Consider the following 24,994-nt stretch of genomic DNA (forward strand, 5'->3'; position numbering starts at 1 on the left):
TTACTATATAATTATTTATTTTGACAGTACGTTTAGCATAGTTTTACAGGACATAACAGTTCATGAATAATATGTTATGTAAATATAATGCTAGCTTTCTCGCCGTTCACTGATTTGCACGTTTCTATGATGAAGTTAAAATAGAAACCTTATCGATTTAGCTTGCGATAGGTCACTCGAATAAAAAGGACGGAGGTTGTTGTTGGATTGATGGCGCCGGTGGAAGCCTGTTGCCATTCGCGCGGAACGTAACACTGCGTCGCTTACAGACCGAGCAGCGTGATACTAGTCGTTCCACATCCCCTGGTCTACTGCGGACCCGTTCAGGTGTCTAAAAGGGATTTGAAACAAGTTAAGAAAAATACCTGAAGTACAATTTCATCCCGGCCAAGGGACTCGTCACCATGCATAAAACACACATATGTATGTCTAAAGTGCCGACGACTAGTGGACCTTTCAGGTATCCGGGTCGCTATAATGAAATATTAGGACATATTGTGTTAGCAATTTCCATATAGAAGTATTTCGCCTAATAGGTAAAGGAGAATAGAACATCATTTTAGCTTTGTCTCAAGGACAATAGTTGTGATGCTTGTAATGATTGGTTTACCGGCGCGATTAGGAGGCTCTGCAAATAGACGATTTATTTGTCTTCGGCGAAAGCTTATTCAAACACACAGCTTGATCCGTTACCATGAAAAATGGTCGTTGGTATACAAACAAAAAAAAATTCGAAAATTTCAGCAATCACCTTTTCCTCCAAACTTCCTTCTGAATCGTCGCTTCCTTAAATATTTGTCTAACCTATAAACACTATTGAAAGGCAAGGTTCGTGTCACATTTTTTAAATTAGCCCTCATCTTATTAGCTTGGCTTTTTCTTACCTCAAGTCTATCCATGTTAACTTTTCTTGAGTATAGGTTAGGTTAGGTGGTTGCTAAGAAACTTACCATAGGTATCGACAGAATCGGTATTCTTGTCTAACATATGGGCGGGTAGACATATGATGTTAATCCAGAATAACGGATACTTACTGAATTTGCTGTAGGCTGCGTATAATTTTGGTGACAACCCTCTAATACGTAAGCCTAAGCGCACTCACCTCAAACTGTTTATCGTTCTCGATTGTAGTCAACCAGAAGCTAAACGCAGAGGGGAAGTAATCACAGGTGCCGATGCCCCTGCATTCGATGAACGGCGTCGGACGGAAGTCAGGCAGACACGAACCGGGACTTGCTAGAGATTGTGAACTACCCTGAGCTGCAGCGTCCGTTGTCTAAGTTTAGGTTAAAAAATAATTCAAAATCAAATAACATACGGTTGTTAATCGCGGCAGAAGAAATCGTATGTCCCTATTATTGCAAATTACATTAGTTAGTTACATTAAATTAGTTAAACTTCTGACAGAAAAGTAATTGGGTTGATGATTGTTTTCGAACTTCTGTAAATTAGATAAGATATAAACATAGAGAGAATATTACACTCAGAAATGTGTAATGTTGCGAGGTGATAGCTAGTTAATAACCTATATAAATCAACTAACCATAGCAAAACTATATCCGATCCACATTGTCTCCCAATCACGGGGGCAAGCCGGGATTTCTATGCTCTGACTGTGTACTGCAATCACTGGTTTATCCGTTTGACACACAGCGCACCGCGAAATGAATTCCTTTATGCGATTACCCCGAATGGCTTCACGACCCTCATGTTGTAGATCTGTGTTTAGCCAATACGAATAATCGTTACGGGCTGCGAATCGGCAATTTTCATCTTCATTTTGCGGTTGTTCACAAAATAGGTACGGCATTGGGCTAAAATTAGGTAGACATGATCCCGGTTCACCTGGAAACCCAATCAAACAGGTCTTACGTCACGATGACACAGTTGCTCGAGGTGAAGTCTAGACCTATGCGTGCCAAAGCCATCGAATATTCTATTATTACCTTCAATCCAGTTGTCCACCACGTTAGTAAAACACAATATTCTGCTGGCAACTAATGGTCCAGGTAAACTATTTTGTGTTTGCAATGACACATCTTTGGCACTAATTTACGCACCGACCGTTGCTCAACGCCTTAAAGATGTTTTTCGGTGTTACGCGAATTACGAATTGTAGGCTGTGCGTAAAATAGTTTCGTCTGCTAGACAGAACCCGTTGAATTGCAACACTACAGGCGATCTATAGGCAGTACATCTAGTCTAGTACTATACTTCTCAGGGGTTTGTTGTGTACGAAGCTGCGCGGCATATTATGATGGGGACAGGCTGGGCAGAAGAGGAACCCCTACTCACCAAGGTCTTGGCCGTGTGCGCGACGATCAGCTAATATGTACAGAAACGAATAGCCATCCCAAAGCTTTGAAGCATTAACGGGGCAATCAGGCACGCTCGTGCTTTGACTGTGCACTGTGAAAATAGTATACTTTCGCCGATGTAATGTACCTCCGCCGCCGTCTAACCCGGGGGGACCGGGCGGCCCGGGCATACCTGGACTGCCGGGGTAACCTATGGAAAAGAAATTATCGAGTTGTCGAAAAATCATATACCGTTTTTCTAGCTAGATAGTTTTCGAATTACAGATCTCGAGTAAGTAATACGAGTGGCGTCAGGTTGGCATTAGTGTCATTTGAAGGCTAAAATTCAACAGCAGTAAGTGAGTTAAAATTGTCAGAGTGCAGTTATTTAAAGTAGGGCACTTATTCTTAAAGTGCCCTACTCACTCATTTTTAGAGTGACATTTCTGGAAAAAAATTGCCATATATGACGATTTATTATTAAAAAATGTGTTGCCTTATCTGAAGAAATGGTATAGAAATTCGGTGGCTTTCGTTCTGGTAATCCGTGAGAAGTTTTCTTGGTGGTGGTAGACCTATCATGGTTTGTCAAATTATTACGAAAGTTGAATACACGTAAGTGATCATGATCTCGCTAGGTAAGCAGGCATTAGCCACCAAACAGGTTTAAACATTATAAAGAAAACTGGTTACAACAAGAACCCGATATTTGGGCGACACGTGTGTCACACGTGTGTGAATCACATATGACAGTAATGTGCAAAATAAATATGCTCTACAATTTGTGACGAAGTCCAGATTGTCGCCAAAAAAAGTGTCGATCCTATGTGTTTGCTAGGACTGGAAAGGAATCGTGGTCCATGAGTTACTAGCGCCTGACGGAACGAGTGATCCGGATTTCTGCTGTCAACGATTAAGAATATTACTACAAATTGTAGAAAACAATTCACCTGGTCCGTACTCCACATACATCGTTAATCACCAAGCAAACATTGTACGAGAATTTTTAATGTATCCACTGTAGAATTCGGATCTGACATTATTACGTTTGCTTCGAGTTTGGCTTAACAACGGAAAATACTTTTTCGACAACCATATATAGATATATGTTATCTAGGTATGGAATTCTAAGATAATGGTAATCCTCTGTGTATAAATACAATTAAATATGACAGACGCTTTGTCAGCAGAGGATGTGTATAGTACATAGAAAATGCAATTAGGCAGTAGCTTCAACGTTAATACTACTACTCGATATGTATTGAATCTCTGAGCTGAAACTCTTAATTCTGCGAGACTTAACTTAAAAAGGAACGCGTATATTTGTATTTAACAACGAACAGATTTTTTTTTTTCATCAAAATAAGGGACATCTATGCGTGAGCTCTCGCACGTCTTGTGACTTCATCCGACAATCGTTTAGCTTTAACAAAAGAATTATCTCCAGTATTTGCAGCAGCTGAACTTTCGACTGTGTTACAAGCAAGCTTCAGAGCTTTCGAAAGGCCAGATTCGAAATTATCCGAAATTCTAGCTGCCTTTAACTCTAGTCGCTAGATAGCGAAGAACGCGTATTATGATGCGTAAATAAATGTAGATATAGACATCACTGTGTAGTGAGCTCTACAAACTCACCTGGAGGTCCAACGTCTCCTACAGCCCCTTCTAATCCTGGATAGCCTGGAGGACCAGGGCTTGCAGCATCGCCGTACTCCCCGGGATCTCCTTTGAATCCAGGTATTCCAGGCAATCCTCGCATTCCTGGGTAACCAGGATATCCATCAAGCCCGCGAGGACCCGGTGGACCCGGCGGACTCACTTCAAAAAATAAGTCCCCAGGGGGCCCTGGTTCGCCCATGGGTCCGTCAAGTCCTGTCATTCCTTGGGTACCTGGATCGCCTGTGTCTCCCTTCTGACCAACCTGACCATCGGAACCTGGAGCCCCTGGGTAACCTGGGTCCCCTAATTGACCTGGAAAACCTTGAGGCCCGTCGGCTCCACGCTCTCCTAGGGGTCCTGGCTCTCCACGCAAGCTGTAACCGGGTGGACCCGGTACCCCATCGCGACCTTTCAAGCCACGCATTCCATGACGTCCTGGCTCACCTTGTAAACCTGGTAGACCAGGATAGCCTTTCTGACCTTTATGCCCAGGAAGTCCGTCTAGACCTCGGGGACCGAGTCCAAAGCCAGGCGGACCAGGTAGGCCTCTCAGTCCATCCTTACCAGAATTTCCTGGATCTCCTTTCGGTCCAATACTACCCTCGTACCCGGGCTCACCGGGGTACCCAGAATCACCTTTCTGACCTTTCTCCGTGGCTGAAAAGTGATTACAAGCTGTTAGGTATGGTGCAAAAGACACGTAAACATGTACAGGTAGGCAGAAGTAGGAACACAAAATAAGTTCAAAAATCCGGAGCTGCTGGGTGCGTGACACATTAATGAAACAACGTGACAGCGCCATTAGTCGCAAGGACGATTCCCTTATATCACCTTATTACCATTATTACAATTGCAAAGTACTAACACATAGCCAAGGCACTTTCAACCTTTGCTTCATAGGTACAACTGTAAAATCCGCGTTGCCTTTCGATACAATTAGCTGGAAAAGCTGTCAGCGGTATTCTTCTTTAAAAAGTGCTGCACTGATACCTTTGATGCGCTTAATGAGATTTTAAAAAAAGAAATCCGGTGTCGGCGTAAGCTTTGGAAAATATTCAGAGTGAAGCAAAAGCTCTCATTAGTAGTTTAAGAATGCATCTTAAACAAGGTCTCCCCCGTACGTGACTTTGCGTTATCATGAAGCAAAAGGACTCTCTTGACCTGACCACTCGTCACAACTGTGCTGATCAACTGTCTGGTTCGTAACACAAGCAGTCCTACCACATACAAAGCATAATTTTTTTTCGACGAAAATCTGGCTTGATCCTGAGCCTTGACTTTCCTTTTCTAAAGCCATATATTCCAATCTTTGGTTCATATTCTCATTACTAGTGGCAATTCTGTGTGAAATCCGTCTAAATTAGGGCCGCATAACGCTCTATATTGGGCATGATCCTGAGATAGAGCGTTAAGCTGTAATTTCTTGTTGGATTAAGGGAGTTTATATCTACGTTTCTGCGTAAATGCATTTAAGGTGATAGACGACAGTCGTCTGACTGTAGCCTATCTTTTCAATTTCTGAGTTGTTTCCCGTGCGACTTCTTCAAAAGTATCTTCAGATAGCTGTCGTCAGAGTTGGATACTCAGCCAGAGCGGGGAGGGATCTCTGAGTCCCAAAATCGGTAAACTACTATTAAGCACGTGCACAAGGCAAGTGACCCGAATTGTTTTAGCAGCTTTTTGGGCTCGACGAAACGCATCGTACAGATGGCGTCGTCGAGAATGCACTCTTTCCTCACGGCTCATCCCCTTTGAGACAGTTCTTTCGAGTTGAGTCTACCACACTGTTACAGCACACACCATTACAGCACCACGTTGATAGAGTTATCCATTGGAAGTGGAAATGGAAAGACATTGGAAATAGGTTTAAAAATGCGCGGGAATTTTTTTCAACGTTTCCAAAAATTTGGCTGAGGAGACTCTGACATGTCTTGGCTCCGCATTCTGCGTTGTTTCTAGACTAAAGCAATTTAAGTCGTACGATGTGGCTAGGCGAGCATGCGGCAAAAGGCGTGAATTTACTTGAAGAGGCCGCGTGATATACGGCCATTAACTCTACAGCTTTTTTTAAAGCCAAATCACTGACCATAAATAGTTAGCTGGTGCTTTAGCATGCCCTGCGGCCCTTCATTTTCACCTAGTTCATTATAAGCTACCAACTTCTCAATATATTTTTATAACAGCACAGATTACCATTCAGTAAAAGAGGCGAAGCGATTCTAAACTCTAACCCTATATGTGTAATATAGTTGTGTGAGCAGCTGACATTTAGTGATGAAATTTCGGCTGGAACGGAAGCTCTCAAACGTTATATATTCTAAACGAACATTATTGATTTCTATAAGCATCGTACGCAGGAAACACCGTCGAAATTATTGCAACGAACTGAATTTCAAGACACTATTTTTTGGAAAATGCTCAAAAAACTCGAACCTGCAATCCATCGTTAGCAAATGTTTTTAACGACAATAAAGCCCGTATTAATCTTGCTAAAAATCTTGTAATAATGTTGGACTCACATCCTTGAATAACTCCGTCGGGACCGGGCAGGCCTGGAGGACCAGCTCTTCCTCTAAAGCCAGGTGGTCCGGCCATGCCTTTACGGCCGGGCTGACCAGGAATTCCGGGGCTTCCGTGCCTACCCAAAAGACCATCTTCGCCTGGCTCTCCCTTCATGCCTTCCAAACCCGGCAGACCCTTAACACCATGGAGACCTGGCAGTCCTGGATTCCCAGGGAGACCAGGAAGGCCTCCAGAACCAGGGCTTCCGGGAATGCCATCATAACCAGTAGAGCCCTTAGGGCCAGGCGGACCCGGAAATCCACGCGGGCCTGGAGTACCTAAGGGACCACTTAAACCTGGGACTCCTGGACGTCCCTTTAAATTAGCACAAAAAGGAAAAATGAGACAAACTACAAGCATCTGTGCAAACCTTTATCAGTCATGGAATGTACACAGCCTTGAACACTACGTATTATTGAAATCTAGTTAATGTTTTTTTGAGCGCGTAGATTAACTCATAAGCTATTCCTCAGGAATTGGTAAGAAACCAGGATTCGGCACGTCTAATTTTTGTGGACCCAAAATGGACCATCAGACACATGTAATATAAAACAAAAAAAAAACTATTTCTTTCACGATGTCTTTTTTCTGTGCGAAGTGGCATATGTATACTAAAAATAGTTGTCTAAATATATTTTCTTAAATATCACAACATACAGGATCGCCATCTTCGCCAGGGAGTCCAACTTCACCAATGAGGCCATCTTCACCAGGGAATCCTATTGTACCCACATATCCAGCATAACCTCTAATGCCTTTTTCTCCCAGGGGACCTTGAAAACCGGGGTGTCCAGGTGGCCCACTGTAACCAGGCATGCCTTGCTTGCCCTGAAGACCGGGTACTCCGCTATTCCCAGGAGCACCAGGGGGTCCAGGAGCACCGGGTGGAGCCCCAAAACGGTCACCCATGTCTCCAGGCTCGCCTTTTTCACCGTATGGACCTGGTAGCCCATCAGAGCCGGAATTTCCATCAAATCCTGGTATCCCAATCTCGCCATCGTCACCCATGTCTCCAAGCCGACCGTCATCGCCAGGTGGGCCTGCAAAAATGAGATACGATTGATTCAACAAGTACTAAGTAGTAAGTAAATGGAAAAATGTCACGCTTCTAATAATTTACTTGGGTTTGTTTACCATCCACATACATTTCGATGGAACGTATTGTAATGTAGGGCAATATGCGAAATCATTTGTTAGTTTGTGTAAATTGTGGTTTCAGGGATAGTGCTAACAAGTCTTTGTTTTGTATTATTGACCCCGCAAATATTTTTCTTTGGTAAAAACTTTATTAAAACATCATTAAGAAGTCATTATTATTTTTTCGTTTTATAGGTATTTTTTTTAAATACAGTTCGTATCACCAGCAAGGCGGAACCCGCGTCACATTTTTAGATACTATTGTCCGTATTATTATAAAGATAGAACTAGTACCATGATATCTACTGTTCTGACTCAGAGAATGCATACCCGGAAGCCCGTCAAAACCGGGATCGCCGATTAAGCCCTTATCGCCTTTAATTCCCTCAGGCCCAGTCACTCCGACGCGACCGGGTTCACCTGGTTCGCCTGGCAGACCTGGAGAACCCTCATAGCCCTGCGGTCCTGGCCAACCGGGCGCACCCTCCAATCCTTCCAGCCCATCATCGCCTGTAATAAACGATAGGTGAATGTGATTTATTTGTACACAACACGGACATGCATATATGTATTTGTCTGTTGGGAAAGACGCATTAGGTACACTTATTCAAAGGTTATTTGGACGTACACTAATGTAAAAAATATACTGCGAAATATAACTATTGTACCGAAAAATTATCGGAAGCCATTTGTACTTTTTTCTCTTTCCGTTATTTTTAGACAACATTAGTGTTATTTAAAAGCATAGCTGAATATGATGTTATTAGTATCTGTTTTGGATACTTTACCAGGTTCCCCCACGTCTCCGATGTATCCAGGGTAACCGGGAAGCCCGGGCAGTCCGTCTAATCCTGGTAGACCACGTTCTCCTGCAAGGCCAACGAGGCCCGGGTAGCCGATATCACCAGGCAAACCCTTAAGACCAGGCCATCCAGTTGCACCTGGCATTCCTGGAAGGCCGGGTGCTCCACGTGTCCCGTCGTAACCCACCTCTCCCATTTCACCTTTAGTACCGAAACCAGCATCGCCAGGAATACCCGGTAATCCGGGCCGACCATCGAAACTAGCAGAGACAAGGAATTTACATCTTCAGGTACTTACGCAGCTTATCTTCAAACTATACACTATAATACGCGAAGTGACGTGCGGAAAACTGTGCCATAGTGATATAGAGGTACTGATTAGATTGCTTAAGTTATGTAGCCTGATTAGAGATCAACAAACCATTTTCAAACATCAAAGTACGCGCAATCTTTAAAAGAATTTTTGAGTTTTTGTCTTGTAAAAGCTGGCATGTCTAGGCAATAGGCCTCCAAAAGGGCAATATTTTCAATGTACATATTATAGATTATAATGGATTCAAAAGGTTTAAGCCCTGATGAGACTTAACTGCTCGGAGAAATGAAGAATTCAAGTATTTTGAAACACCTTACTTGTGTCAGTTAAGGATGGGCCATTAGATCCCTTGATTGCTCTTTTCCCCTTTATCCATTCCGTTACCATGTCAATGACAAAAATAAAATGAATGCTTAGAAAAAAACTGCGAAACATAATTTGCAAGAAACTTACCCTATATCGCCGGGCTTTCCTTGATAACCTGGCATTCCGCGGAAGCCTGCAGGACCCGGCGGACCATCAGGTCCCGAGTGGCCGGGTTCACCTGGCCAACCTTGATGACCCGGCTCACCAGGGTCCCCCGGGGTACCTGTTCCGTCTATGAAACCTGGCTGTCCCTTCGGTCCCGGTGGACCGGGATAACCTATATCACCGGGCTCGCCTTGTAAACCTTTCTCTCCAATTGGACCAGGATACCCAGGATAGCCTGGATATCCAGGCGCGCCTGGATCACCAGGTTCTCCTATAGGCGATGAACCAGGTGGCCCGGGCGGACCTCTCATACCGGGAGGACCAGGTCTCCCATCCTTACCTGTTTCACCTGGGAGGCCTGGCACACCCATGGCTCCTGTTTCTCCAGTTGGTCCGAGCAAACCTTTGTCACCATGTGAGCGCGTGATATTTTGTGCTATATCAATGTCTCTTTTAGCTGGTTCACCCTTTTGGCCCGGCATACCTTGAATTCCTGGGGGTCCGCGATTTCCCCGGGGCCCAATGGCACCTGGCAATCCAGCAAAGCCCATCCCAGGAAATCCTCTGTCTCCAAGTGCACCCTTAATGCCTTTATAGCCCGTAAGACCGGGAGTTCCTTGATATCCTTGAACACCCTGACAAAAAAGGACAACCGTTGGCGTATTTTCAGTAAGAAACGTAATAGACGCATTTTGATTTAAACGCGATTGCGCACTATACAGTGTTATTGATTCAGTATGTGGTAATAAGAAAACTTGTGTTTATTTACGAGAGTATTAACCCACTATTGTTATTTTGCCAATGACAAACCACGCAGACCGCTAGTAAGCCTATAATAATATAATAATAATAATATTATTATTAGCAATAGCAAGCAAAAACCTTTTATTTGATTTTAGGAAACTCAAGCTACCTTAGCATTTGTGCCTAAATTATTATTTAATGCTTATTGCAACACGACTTACGGGATTTCCTGGTCGTCCCTCAGCCCCTATACGACCCGGTTTGCCCGGAGCACCCGGAAAGCCCATCTCGCCCTTGCGACCTTGTGGACCAGGAAGACCTGGTTCTCCTATCTGCTCCCGAAAATCTCCTTGAAGAATGAGTTTGCCCGAATCACCTCGTTCTCCCTTCTGGCCGTCTTGTCCCGGGAGACCCGGGATTCCCTAAAACAATTATTAAAAAAGAACCGATTAAACGCATAGAAACGCAAAAACTCTACTACATGTTTCAAATAATTTAAAGGGACGTTTAGAATTGCAACAATATTTCAAGACCTAGGTTGAGCGAGAGTAGATATTAAAATTTACTTAGTTTGTGATAATTGTCTCTAAAATCATAATTATATGCGTGTAGGTCAGATGCAATGTGAGCTTACCGGGGCCCCTTTGTCCCCAGGTATACCAGGCAGGCCGTCGCCACCACGAAGTCCCGGTGTGCCAGGAGGCCCAGGTTCGCCAGGCACGCCAATATATCCAGGGAAACCGGGATCCCCAGGATCACCTTCGATACCCGAAAGTCCGCTCGGGCAGAATGGGCAGTCATCGCCAGGATAACCAGGCATTCCATCAACACCGCGTCGTCCAGGACTCCCGTCGTCTCCGGGAAGTCCTGGTGGACCCGGGAGTCCAGGTGCTCCCTGTAGTCCAGTAGCCGGAGCCCCTATGCCTGGTCGTCCTTTTTCACCAGGCGCACCGTCTTCACCTGGTAAGCCGGGTTTACCGGGAATACCAGGCGCTCCATCAATACCCGGTTCACCTGGAGGTCCGTAAGCGTCTTTACCGGGTCTTCCGGGCTCTCCTGGTAAGCCAGGGTATCCTGGTGGACCTGGTCTACCCACCTCACCAGGTGGACCACTTATACCGGGGTCGCCCTGTTCTCCTGCAATGCATTAGCCAATGATTCAATCTAACGGCCCAATTTTCTTGTTCTACTATGTTCTAGAATGAGTTTTGTTACTTTTGTAATCAATTTGCGAAAGTTACACAGCGCAAATGTTAGTGCATACATTTCTATGTGCCACTAACTAATCAATTACATCTTTCGCAGAAATTAAAGTGACTCATGTTTAGAAACCTAAGCCAACGTGTACTCACTTATTATAATATTTATATTTATTATAATTATAATATAATCTGCAAAATAATTGTATGTATATTTATTTATGCGTATTTATATATGGATTCAGAGATATATAAATCAGATCTAGTAGAAATTACTAAAATTAGAATATCACATTTGTTTTATGAGACGTTGTAAACAAATAAGGTTTGCGTCGCTCAATACTGTAAAATCTAAAATTTGGGAACCGGCGTGTCCAACTGGAACAACTGGTCCGCAATGGTACTGCAGTGCATGAGGCCGTATGTTACCTGGAGCATTACGTCTTGCACAGATACACGTAACTCCTAATTGTAAAATCCACAGTCCAAAATATGTTGTGATGAAGCCCACGTATTGCAAGACGTTTAACTATGTGTAAGTTGGTTCCATTTCGCCCTTTCCATACTTCATTAATCAGAGCTCCCCTATTACGAAGAAGAGAACCGACCTTTGCCATTATTCTCTCATTCGCTGACGAATTTTGAACAGGCAGGGGAAGTCCAGAACTTAAATATAGGTTTCAGATCGGTGTGTAGCCTATGAGGCGCACTATATATTCAACGAAGGACGACAGAGCTTGATAGTGAGATTTAAGAACAAGTTTCAATTCGGTCATGTCCTTCGAGCTACTCTGACAAGAGATGTTCTGAGACAAACTGATTTCAGCAGGAAACAATCAGGCCACCTTTATTTCGAATAAAGTCATGCGCCATGCACAAAAAAGTCTCGAAGGCGACCATATTCATTTGCAATCATTGCTTGGTGCACTGTTTGTGATGAGCCCTACAGAAATTCGGTCTTTCGTGGGCAAGATTACCCACAGCCAGCTGAAGTTATTCACGTACTTCAAAGTCGTTCTGTCTGTGCGAAGCGTATCGAAAGCAGCGTTTCTCACGGCAAAACTTGTTAGCCTTTGTCTTGTACATGTTGATACACAATCCAGCTTCACTTATGTAACAGGATTGCACAGCGAGAACTTTTCGCAAATACCAGTGTTGTAGAAAGTCACAGCACAGCTCTATAGCTGGCTGATGCTTGATCGATTGCCGCGTCTGACACAGTGCGGCAACAGATGGGTTACAATTTGTATCAAACCACGGGCGTTGTCGCCGCGGTTTGGGGTGACTTATGAATGACTTTAGAACTTTAGTCAAGGCTCCGTCACAGCAGTCGATATCCGTGTGAGAGAGAAGTTGTCATTTTGGAGCCTTGTCTGGTCTGATTTAGCATCTTGGGTACCGTATAGTTTATTTTTTATGGAGTTCTTTTTCCACTAGAGGGGCAACTTGACGCCAACCAGTACGTGCTATCTTAGAGCGTGTCGCTTGTCTAACGAATTGATCCCTCTAATGCATCGGACTTTTCCACCACTCAAACTGGATACAAATATGTTAATTACCGATCTCTCCGTACAACTCTCAAAGTTGACATGTTGCTATTGTTGAGGGGGGACGACGACGACGACGACGACACCTGAAGTTACTGAAGAAATTTAGTCGCGTTGTGCGTCTGGGGGTCATTCAGTTTGTCTGTTTCTGTGTTCAGATAACTAGCCAGCGTAAACGGGACAACCAGTAATAAAAATACATGACGCACGAGTGATTTTGTCCAACAGTTTTGTCACGTTCTCGTTGTTTCAAAGGCAGACATGTGCAACTATGGTTTTACACATACTGCTTTTAAGTACTTCTACATCGTGCTCTGCAAACGTGTGATTCCTGATTTCTTTCTGCAGCATGTGGCTGTACAGAGCTTGTACCCATCTACTACTCATGACGAAACAGCGGTGTAGAAACCCGGTAACTCGAAGGGTTTCAACTCCTAGGTCTCAGCGAGTACGGTGACGGCGATATTGATAAAAAAAAAAAGGGGACGGTAATAACGATGAAGCTTTGTCTAATCCTTCTTTTTTGTCCGTTTTCAAATCTTGAGTTCATACGTTTATAGAGCACGATTGTGTTTTCCAGACACAAATGACGTGTCTTATATATTGTATGTTCTTATATATGTATCGCATAAGTTTAATTAGTATAAAATCTGTCTAAAAAGTGCGTTTGTACTTTGAACATAGCTGAGTTCCGTTCAAACATATCACACCAACAGCTCCTTCATTTTTTAAAAGTTTACTTCGAACAGTCCTTACCAAACCATCAACAGTAAACTTAGTAAATGACTTTGCACCTGTTCGGAAGCAATATTGGTTGAAAATAAAAGTTGATAATCACAGAATCTTCGATAGTGATGCCTCTGAACATTTTCGGGCTTGTATAATATAATACAATAACATACATTGATGAAACCCACCTTTCAACGAACGCCCCGGGCGACCGTCGGAGCCTAGCGATCCGGGTGGCCCAGGCCTTCCGGGAGTACCTGGAAAACCCCTAGGGCCAACTCGTCCCTTAAAACCGCTGTATCCTATCGGCCCAGGATCACCGCGTTCACCACGTATTCCGGGAAGGCCTTGGATGGGAACCAAACCACGTACAATGTTGCCAGGTAAACCCTAAACGAGAAGGACATACGAGCCATTATAATATTATAGGGTTCACACACAACCAGTTTTTACTCATAACCAGTTAGTTGGTGCTCATATTTGCACACGTTATTTTACAATAAAAGAAATATAAAATATATTGCATATAGTCGCACGTCTGCGGCTTGTGTACCGACGGGGCGTTGACAATGCGCTTCACAGTAGTTTTGCGTAAATGTTTACACCGCTTACTGTATACCTTAAAGCCCTGTAAAAGAAACACGTTGCTCCAGCCTGATCTAGGCACATTCGTTTAGCATACACATTAATAAGCATAGAATTCTTAAGTAAGTCGATATATAATGTACATAGAAGAGAGAAAATGATTCTATCAGGCCAGCCGAATGTGTCCTGAAAATATGAGCACAAACTAAAAACTGGTTGTGTGCGAAGTTTGCGATATTTTTCAAACGACGTTATCCCCTTAATTAATTTAGTCCCTTACAGCAGATTTAGCCAGTGTCTTGAAAGGTTTCAGGGAGGGTGACAGCCTTAAAAACGGACTTAGAATTGAGGAATACACAGTCCAGTGGTTCCTCATCATTTATTATAGCCAATTTCAACTGAACGAAAAGTAGCTCTAATGTTATGAACGTACTGTGTAAACTGATAGGTAATATCACTGGGAAATTATTTCAATATCTCACAGACAAAAAGATTAATTTACAGACTGACAAAAGCCAATGATCATAGGAGTGTATACGATAGATCACGGAGCACTTATCGTTATAATTAAAAAAAAAAACATTTTAGCATATTTCTGACCATTTATTTACTTATTACACCATATATTATTACTCTACAAGTGTCACTATCGATACATTCCTCAAATCCTATTTGTCATAATCCTATCACAACTGCGACCTATTGATTAGCTAGCATTTTTTTATAACATGACCCTAGCGCTGGGGCCCTACGTGGTCTAAAAAAGCTGTTTCTTAGTGATAAGCATTTTAGAAAGGCATCTCAAAAAATATAGTAAAATATCTGAAAATCAATTCGATATTATTATTGCAACACTAAACAGGGTTCAAGTTAGGCCAAATAATTATTAATATATAACTGACCTGCAGCCCTATTTGTCCGGGAACACCAGGGTAACCCGGATATCCTCGACTGCCCTTTGCTCCCGGCTGGCCATCAGTTCCGTCCCAACCAGGATCTCCTTGCTGGCCTTTACTTCCTGATTTTCCGGGATGGCCCTCCGGACCGATAGGACCCTATAATCAGGCTGTAGTTTCTTACTCCTTTTCTAAGTGCCGTGCCTGCACTTACGTAAATCTTCAATATCAGATTTACACTTGCCGAACCATAATCTTTTAGATGAATCGTTTAGATCCCTCATAAATAAAATATACGCAGCACAACCGTATAAAGATGCAAATAACCGCATTCTTTCACGTCAGACAATTCATTCTAACTAATCTAACTTAGCAAAATCGTATGAAGGTGATTTTCCTGGAATCATTTCAACCTTACTCTAGCGGCGAATAAACCGCAGGTGTTTTTTTTATAAAATGAATAAATAGACTTATTCATCATAATTGAAAACCACCAGAAGAAAAATCATGCGTATTACACAAACTCATGTGAGCTAATCTTGTTCTTAAAGAATGTCGCATTGTTTGTTTAAAAGTCCTAAAAACGTGCACGTACCATAGGTCCGACTTCTCCAGGAGACCCGCGTGGTCCACGATAGCCGGGGAGTCCGTCGGCTCCCTAAAAAGTTTACGATAAGTTTAGTCATAGATAAGCTCTTGCATTTTTGCAAGAGCTTATCTATGCTTATTCATGCAATGATGTTCATTACAAAAAAGAGACTTTCAACACTAATAAACACCAGTTTACGCTTCCAAGATAACCTCTGTAACGCCTTCGTTGCTACTCTAATAGAGGCGTAGATATCACGTCCTAGACACCATATAGATAAAAACATAAACAGAATATAAAACTATCGTTCGAAGCGACAGAGTTGGCAGGAAATCAGTTTTACATAAAGAAAGCTTTTCATTGTAACATACTAAGTGTCTCATGGTCCATTCCAACGCTGCGCTACGCTAAGGATATTCCAAAAGAACAAGGGGTTTTGTCGTAAATTTGTTCACTTTGATAAGGAACCTAAACTTCACGACCGAGCACAACCCGAGCGACTCCCTATGACCAATCCAATGACGATCAGACGGCTTATGAACGAAAATTCAGATCGTTCATTAAAAGAGGTTGTAAGCAGCCTAGAGTATTTGTCGAAATGATTTGTAATTTATTTTCACGCTGAAATATAGGTACCCCCATGAGCTAGGAAGCATTTATTTGAAAAAGAGTTGGCTGTGATCAACTCTGGGGCATATCTGTTTTGCAGGAAATAATTCTGCTATATTGTGTTTGTTTACTTGGAGGGACGCAGCTGGTATTTGAGTTTGGACGTAGATACAGACTTTGGTCCTCCAGTGAAAATCCGAGCTTTGGGAACAATGATAAACTTAGTCACAGCCCTTCAATTGCTCGATCTACTCAGAATGTACGTATTATACCTCTTTCACAAATAGATTTTTGAAATAATGACGATGCAGCGATACTTAGATATGTCGCAGAGCAGGCAGCTAGGAGTCAGCTACGAAAAAAGCTTCTTAAGTCAAACAAAGCTCATGCTTTTTCACGTGTGATTACTAGGCTAAAGCGAATCGACTACAGGATCCGCTGCAGAATATTGACTGTAGTAACCTAACCTAACCAAATAGGTTGTGTAGTGAATCTGCTGAACGAGCGGAACAGCTCCCGCTAGACTTAATAGCCAAATATGGCTAAACGTAAACCGCGAATACCTAGCTTCACCAAATGAAAACAATCCTCAGTCAAAAGTGCGCAGAGCGGCTGGTTTCCATCAAAATCAAGGGTCCATATACATAAATCCTGCACTCCTTAAAACGAAGTAGTGTATTTTGTCCGGAATCTCTTGCCTGGACTACTATTGCTTTGTTAAAGAAATGTATTAAATGGAGAAACATAAGATTATTTAGAAGGTATCAAAGTACACATAGGCTAATATAATAAAAGCATGGGGCCATATAACTTGGTTCTAACTAACAATAACAGCTTGAAACAAGAAATCTTAAAGCACTTTCCCCTGTAATAATCTACCAAAAGCCTGCGCTAACACGTGGCAAGTTTGTCTTAGGTTGAGGACTTACATTATATAAGTAAAGAAGGAATAGGAAGTTTTTACGTATCTCTAACGAAATAACTATAAATTTTTCTCATTCAATTTACTTGATCTGTCGATAATAATTAGCACTCCTAGAAATCAATCTATATTTGCTATGAACTGACATCTATCTATATTTATCTATATTTAAGGATGCACAGCCTTACTGCTTCGATACAGAAATTATTTTAGCTCGAGTTACAAATAACGAGTTTATAGTCCGCATATATCTACGATTTTCGATAACTATATCATACGTTTGGGCCTGGTGGTCCAACAGGTCCTAATGCAGCCGGATATCCAGGGTCTCCGTGACTTCCTCGTGCTCCCTTCATTCCCTCGTTTCTATCGGTCCCGTTAATAAGTGGGCTTCGATAAAACAGAATGCCCTTAGGACCCGGCTCGCCTGAAATTCAGAATATTTTTTCATTCAGCAAAGTAGCTCCAGCTTATCCTTATTTCGCGATTTCTATTGTAATTTTCATTCCATGTTTTGTCCATTTTATAATAAATAGTTTCACGTCAAGCAATTCTTAAAGGGAGTAAAAATGGCAAAGCTAGTTACGTATTTGTTACTTGAATTGGGTTGGGTGCAACGGATTGGATGACAGTAGGACTACGTATTAAAACAAATTGGACGAATAGAGACAAACGCGAGGGTTCCGATACACGGCGGCGCGCTTATCTAAACTCGGAATTGTCTTGCCTTATATAATTTTCATCGAATATTCGAAGTTGTCGATATTATCTGTCGACTTGTGATACATATTCCATGACATCTTTGGGCACTTTGTAAATTTTACGAAAATGCGTACCTGGAAAACCAGGCTCTCCCCGATCGCCGATGAGCTGAATCAAGGCAGGTGCTCCAGAGTCACCGGGATAGCCTGGAAGACCCGACTTACCACTGTAACCTGGATCGCCTCGAGGACCTGGTAAACCCGGACGACCAGGATATCCATCAGCACCCTAACAATAGCCAAATATTTGACCATACGCATATGAAGTAATCAAATGGTTTAATTGTGCCACAACAAAAATATTCTCGCAAAATGATAACTGTGACTTTTTTTAGGTTAAACATAACTAAATAGTTACAGTGAATTATACTTCATCTTTAGATGTTTCAGCGGTTACCTTTAAGCTTGTGATATATACACTATTCACAAAATGTATGCTTGCACACTTCTATTTAGTAAAGGTAAAACACTAATTAAAAATTGATCGATTTCTTCAAAAAATTTAGCTTTATTATTCTTTAATAGCTTCAACATAATATATGCGCACTACAATGTATTTGATGTATTCATTAGTTTTGTCGATTAAGAAGGCGACACTGCTTGATTTTCAATTAAACTATACTTTTCTGCTATGTTCCACTTGAAAGACACTGTCTGTCCGAAAATGCACTTACTTGAATACCTGGAAAACCGTCGTCACCATCGTCTCCACGAACTCCGACCGAATTGATACCTCCGTCACCTGGCTGACCTTTAAGCCCTGGCAGGCCGTCTAAGCCAGGCAAACCTGGTTCCCCAGGCATCCCCGGCGTGCCCGGAAAACCCGGTTCGCCCTTAGTACCGTTACATCCATCTTTACCGCGCAATCCAGGCAGGCCAGGCACCCCAGGAAAGCCCGGTCGTCCAGTATATCCATCTATTCCCGGTTCGCCGTCAAAGCCCTTTAAAATACCCAAGTTTTGAAAAGTCTCTGAAGCATCATTTGGACACTGAAGGCGGAAATCCGTTTTTGATTTATTAATGTACATTTATCGAATTTAGGCTTCAGGTATGCGAGAGAAGCCCTTCGGAGAAAAACATAACTTCAATAGCTTTGTTTGTTGTAGAGTTTAGCGAAGCTAGCTGATGTTTCCATAGCGAGTTTAAAATCTGTCGAAGATACGTGAAAAATAATTTTCACGTTTTTCTAAGAGACTAGAACCTTCTAAGGAGACTAATCGTCACAGACACTACAGTAAGCACATAAACAGAAGTAGTCCGTGCTGCTGGTGATATGCGGTACACAGGAGATCGAAGTTGATTTAACCATAGAATTTCTGATATTCTAAGTAAAATAAATTCTCAAAAATACATAGCCACCTTTGCAAGGATGCAGTGTTAAGGTGACGTACTAAGCGAAGTAAAAATATTACCATTACTTGCTTAGCTCATTATTTGTTAGAATACAGAAGCCTAAAACTGGATTGAATTAAACTTACTCGATCACCTTTCGGTCCGTCAGGAGCGTGATAGCCTGGCTCCCCGGGCTCACCCCGTTGTCCTGGTTCGCCTTGAAAGCCTTTCGGACCTACAGGACCTCGGGTACCTTTCATTCCCGGAAGACCAGGGTAGCCCTAATTGACAATCGACGTAAATGAACAAACATCAACAACGAAAAATACACTTGATTCCTTTTAATGATGGTACAATTTTAGTCTAAACTACCCATTTTTATTTCGGCGTTATTATCTAAAAAGTTCGCGTTAAACTGCAACGCTACAGCGTTGTCTACATTGCTATGATAGGTATCAACTGCGACCATTAGTAAATTTTATCGTTAGCAAATGATTACTATAGACTATGGTTACCACACTTTTTGGATGCCTGCTAAATAGTCTACCGGAAAACCTACATCGACTAGAGCACGTATGGGGGGCAAGTCCTAGATCACAAAAGGGTGATTTCGAGGACATGTTCTAACAAAAGCGCCAAAAATGAAAAAAAGCTTTACGTGGAAGCTTAATTTCTCAGCTTAACAGGACATGCTTAGAGAAATCGGACTCATAGACGTGAAAGCTTCTGTACTCAAACCAACTCCACTATGAATCGTACGTAATTAACGCCGCAACCGATTGTGCCTTTCTGACTTGATCACATAATGTAATAATTTACTATCCGAAAGCATGACATAAAACAATCGTACTAACATTATGAGGCATGATATAAAGATCTCGAGAAGCTTTGAACGTTGTCAATAATAACAACTACAGAAGCAATACTGGTGCAGTCTGCAAATTCTTTACGGTCACCTTATATATTTAATGTTTTATGTAGCTTTTGACGGGCTCAACTGGCAGAAATTCCGCCGTATATAATATTAGGGAATAAGTAGTCATTTTAATAAAGCGATCAGAAGCAGAATTCGAATCAGTAATAACCCATAATTAAGAAGCACTGCTCAAGTTGCCTCTTGTGTTGGCGTTTTTTTATCAGGTAGTTCCCGTCGTAGAAAAAATATGTATATTACAACGGTAAGAACTAAAAATGTATTACGCTCCTATTGTGATTTACTAGTCATTACAAAACAAAATACCTTAGACTGCAATGAGATTTGCAAACAAAATAACGTACAGTCTTCAAATATGACCAGTGGTGCAGGAGGACATAGCCAGCCGTATTCAGAAATAGCTAAGCCTGCAAATCAGTGTTAGATTTGGACCGTTTATCACTTCTAAATGTCACTTTTCTTACCGGTTCTCCCGGCTGGCCGATGCATACGCATGGAGGATAATTGCATCCTTTGCACACCTGAAGAAAACAAGTGTCAATCAGTTTCTACTCAATATCATTATTAAAGCACCGCTACTTTTTTGTATCGCATTACTCATCAGCTCCTATGATCCTTGTCCATACTATTACTTATAACTAACGGAACGTTCTTCTAAAAACTGCTTAAATCGATCTACTCTCAGCCGGTCCGTCACTTACTACAATGTTACGCTATCTAATCAAAAGCGTTCCACTATCAAACCAATCTGACAACTAACAGAACTCCTATGCGCTTCACATTATATAAATGAGCTAAGTATAGTATTGTAATCGTCCTGTCAGTTAAGGCGAAACTCACAAAGGAATCAGTTCTTTTGACATACAGGGACATCAGTAGGAAACAAAGAGCTGGATTTATCCAGTTTCTGTTCATTGTGCTTGGCCCTGCTTTAGGACTACATGAGGGTCTGTGCGAACAATCTCCAGCGTTTTGCTATTGACGGAACGAAAGCCACCGTGCGGCTTTCGAAACGATGGCTCTCCTCCTGCACTGAGAACAGCAGTGGCAGTCGCAGCAATAGCAACAGGCACAGCTGAAGGTAGTTCAATTCGACGACAAACAATACTGGGATCAACAACTATGAGAAGACACAACGACGGCCGATGCCACTCGTAGACTGGGTCCTTTGCCATGGACGGAGTTGATATTCGGGAGCGGTCCCTGATTTCCCTTGCCCAACGTGGGCGGAACGAGGCTTTCCTTCCCTAGTCGTGCAGTATGTACTTTATGTAATGGCTACTTGCAAGCGTATTAGTGTTCTTATGTTTAAAGATATCGTTAATTCAACATCACCTCAGATTTTTTAGGCGTTTTGAGAATCGCTGTTTTTGTAGAGATGTCGTGACACTCGATCGAGGATTTCTTCTTTCATGAAAAATTTGAGGGGAGGAGTCTTTGGTATCCACAACACTCTTGCCTTACCGCTGGGCGTGGAAAGATGAAAGATATCCTGACCGAAGGAAAGGCCGTTACTAGCAGAAATCTAGAAGTCGCCGACAGTTCGAGGAGGCAAGACAAAGTAATTGTTCGTTTCGACAAGCAGAGCAAACTTCTTGAGATCATTGGCCGGAGCTTGAAAGTACGAACATGCGAGAGCGGCCGCGCGCCCGCTGGAAGGCCCTGGCGCAATCAAACGCCGCTTCTCTGCGAGGCCAGCGACAATCGGCTACATTAAGTGCTCGAATCAGTGATAACTTGTTTGAATCGAACCTCCTAATTACAGGATTCATTTTGGCGGCAACATTTACGCTGACCAACCAACAACACCAAGTAAGTAAGAGGTCAATAGGAAGCGACCAAAGAAAAATTAGTTGCTTTCGTTACTTTTTCCTCGCACTAAAGTCAACCTAAAAGACGATAGAAAAACATCTTAGGGCAGCGGGATTAAACATGGCAGGTTCGTTAATGATCCTATGATTCCATGATGCTAAACTATGTAAGCCGTTTTTCAGTCAAACAAGAAACCGATGACCAGACAACGCATATATGCGGGCGTCTGGTCTGTGTTTTTAACTTTGGAATATCCGATCGCTGCGGGCTCGCATCTATTCAAACTAGTATTTACATCAGTGTAACTTGTCTTTCGTAATGTGTTTTGACTTACGAATCATTTATCGTTTAAATAATTTTATAGCGTTATCGCAAAGACAGCTACTTTGGAGCGACTCTGAATCTTGCCCATTTGTGATACGGTAGGTAGAAGCCAGCGACAGCTGCTTGGGATTGTCATTGTGCAATACATGAAGTATCAATCTGGTATAAAAGCCCTAAAGGAGTTGACGGCAGCAACGATTTATAAGTATCTGTTTTTTTAGAGGAATATTGATTCCGTTGGTCCGTTAATGAGATTCCGATTAAGAATTTGTCTAGAAGACCGGCACCTTTGTTTACGATCTGCTTAGCCTTCAACACCATATAAATTAGGTTACAAGAGTAACGAATTAGTTTATTGGCCTTTACTATCCATCATTTTAAAGCTGTTTTTTTCTCTATTATTGTCAAATATTAATTTACTTGTATGAAAGTTAGAGTTTGCTCGTTCCCCACGCAATTCCCTCATCATCTTGGCTCAGATATGCAACTATTTTGGATAGATTAATAATACTACTTTCTGCCCACATTTCATTTCGATTTACCATGGTTTATAGTTTTTTTTTCATATACAGTGTACAGAACAGTTAAGCAGTAAAGTTATACTTTACCTCTATATACTTGAGGATAAGTTTGGAATTCGAGAGGTATTGTGGGAATATAGAATTTAAGTATGGGATGAAGTGTAGCACAAAAGGAAATCTACCTACAAAAGGAAATAACCCAATTTAAGGATTCAGTAACTAGGCTTAAATTTTTCTCTGACACCTATATTTTTGAAATTGATTTATTTTTAAATGTCCAAAGCACAAATGTATTTCAATATTAATATCTTCATGTTCTTACTATGAGAATATTGTCTATTAAATGGTAGGCGTTCTAGTCCATAACCGTTAATATAAACGGTTTGTTTTGTAGTCATAGCTTTTTCACTCTCTATGTTGAGTGAGCGTAATAGATATAGATAGTTTAGTATAGGTATCCATTGGAAGGCAATTAAGCAAATGTCGACTCTATAAATTAGTCTCGGTCAACCACAGCGAATCGAAACAAAATATACATTCTTGAGTATTTACGTACTTACTTCAAAAGTATCTAAAATAATTTTGGCCCTCATTTGCGACTCTCATTTCAGTGCGTAAGTTGTTGTATAAATATTCAATTTATCTTAGCTAGGTTGAGCCGTTTCTCATTCTGCGGAATCTTCTTACCGGAAACTTCTTAGGAAAGAAGCGTCCTGTTCCTCGATGGCATAGCTATTTAGTTTAATCACTAAGGGCAAGGCCACACTTGTTGGACAAGCTTGCTTGAAAAAGCTTTTGAAAAAAAGCTTCTCACAAAAGCGGTGCCATGCCCGAAAAGCACACTACCCAAGCTCACGTCCTTTGCACTTTTGCCTATTTATTACTACTAATTTTTTTTAATGAGAAGTCTTGATGCGGCTATTTACAGTTCCATGTTCCACACTTGCACGTTCCAGCCATAAGTTCATCTGTGGTTCTCTACTTCCTCTATTTTGCTTTCTCATGCTTGGTCCTTCTTTAATTGCTTTCTAAGCCGCCTTTTCCTCCGCATTTATCGAAGATAGCACAATACAGCGGATGCGCGAACAACGCCGGAGACACGGACGGAGATATATGAACCCGCTCTAAGGATACGTGAGCGCGCTCAGCCATACGTTGGCTTCGCTCATTGGGCATTAATCTGCGCGCCGGTGATCGCCAGAAGTTTTTCGTCCCTCGAATTTTCCGCGTCGTGGATTATCGCCGCATTGCCCAATAGGCACAAAAAAGGTTTGTGGGGAGACGGTTGCAGAGCTGCAGCATAAGTACTCACAAACACTGTTTTGTAATGCCATTATGTCATCAACAACGACAACTCGATGAAAGTTATCCTCCGTATCGCCCTATTACTGGTCGGCCGTGATTTTTGGCATTGCCAGATCGGCCAGTGTATGCGGAAAATTTCGTTGTCTTTAGTCGTCGCGAAAAGTTCTTGGGCTGTTTCGGTTTTCTTGATGGCTTGCTCTTTTCCCGCTGGAACATCTTGGTCATGGTACATATACACAGCTATGACAGCTGAAGGTATAACCTGCGGACCAACCTTTTGTGTGCACAGGCGCTGGCATCTGTCCGCTTTGGGGGGCCCCAAGAAATCCGACCCGGGAATGCTGCTTGGGAGGGTGAACAAAACCTGAATGGAAGCTTCTGGTGGTTGTCTGCTTGGTTTCAATGCGTTCCTCCTAGGTAACACGCTTCCAAGCTGCATTGAGGGTACCCGCGCACGAGCGTCGACGAATACATAAGCAGCTGCCGCTGGTTGGGTCAGTGACACGTTATCGGCCCGCCATCTCACATTCGCAGCCATTACACTCGCAAATGCATGCACACGCTCATGGCATCCGTCATATGGCGAGACAGAGAGAACAAATGAACCGGGGCATAAAGGCTATTGGAACATGGAAAAATGTCGCTTCAGGAAGAGACAATAATAATAATAATAATATATATATATATAGCAATAATGATCATCCGGATGACGACGAAGTTGACATGAATAGTCAGGTGGAGAGAATATGTCATGTATCAGTTAGGCTGAACTTTGTTTACCATAAGCGGTTTAGGAAGTCAACCTATGCAATATAGTAACAGCATTCTGAAGTTACGATGCGCACGCTATATCTATTTCCTTAGATCGTTTGATAATAGGTTCAACTTAGTGGCCATTATACAGCGTTCTATCTGTGCACTTTTCTTAGTTAGTGCCCGGACA

At 42.2% G+C, this 24,994-nt stretch overlaps 2 protein-coding genes across 3 annotated transcripts in view; one reads left to right on the forward strand and one right to left on the reverse strand.

Annotated features, from left to right (window-relative positions):
- Positions 1-24,477, reverse strand: LOC111243181 (uncharacterized). Of its 2 annotated transcripts, none has more exons than XM_086977116.1 (21): positions 23,434-24,477; positions 20,554-20,610; positions 19,302-19,436; positions 18,498-18,764; positions 17,899-18,052; positions 17,341-17,489; positions 15,538-15,600; positions 14,949-15,101; positions 13,650-13,851; positions 10,621-11,123; positions 10,208-10,408; positions 9,225-9,877; positions 8,444-8,718; positions 7,986-8,165; positions 7,176-7,558; positions 6,476-6,833; positions 3,933-4,613; positions 2,296-2,508; positions 1,544-1,845; positions 1,103-1,276; positions 1-331 (listed from the first exon to the last, which is right to left on the reverse strand). In XM_086977116.1, exons 3-21 carry the CDS (start codon positions 19,413-19,415, stop codon positions 173-175), a joined length of 5,184 nt encoding a protein of 1,727 aa, XP_086833242.1. In that variant the 5' UTR covers positions 19,416-19,436; positions 20,554-20,610; positions 23,434-24,477; the 3' UTR covers positions 1-172. The 2 variants fall into 2 exon arrangements, with proteins under 2 accessions (XP_086833242.1, XP_022644107.1); XM_022788372.2 differs by lacking the exon at positions 23,434-24,477 and adding an exon at positions 20,930-21,256.
- Col4a1 (Collagen type IV alpha 1) overlaps positions 21,508-24,994 on the forward strand; it is a 28,395-nt gene continuing 24,908 nt past the window's right edge. Inside the window, exon 1 of the mRNA XM_022788370.2 lies at positions 21,508-21,901. Coding sequence (XP_022644105.1) covers positions 21,719-21,901 — 183 coding nt within the window. The 5' untranslated portion in view covers positions 21,508-21,718. The remainder of the gene's footprint in view (positions 21,902-24,994) is intronic.

The sequence above is a fragment of the Varroa destructor genome, unplaced genomic scaffold, assembly GCF_002443255.2.
Source record: "Varroa destructor unplaced genomic scaffold, Vdes_3.0 BEIS01000001.1, whole genome shotgun sequence".
Taxonomy (NCBI): Eukaryota; Metazoa; Arthropoda; class Arachnida; order Mesostigmata; family Varroidae; genus Varroa; species Varroa destructor.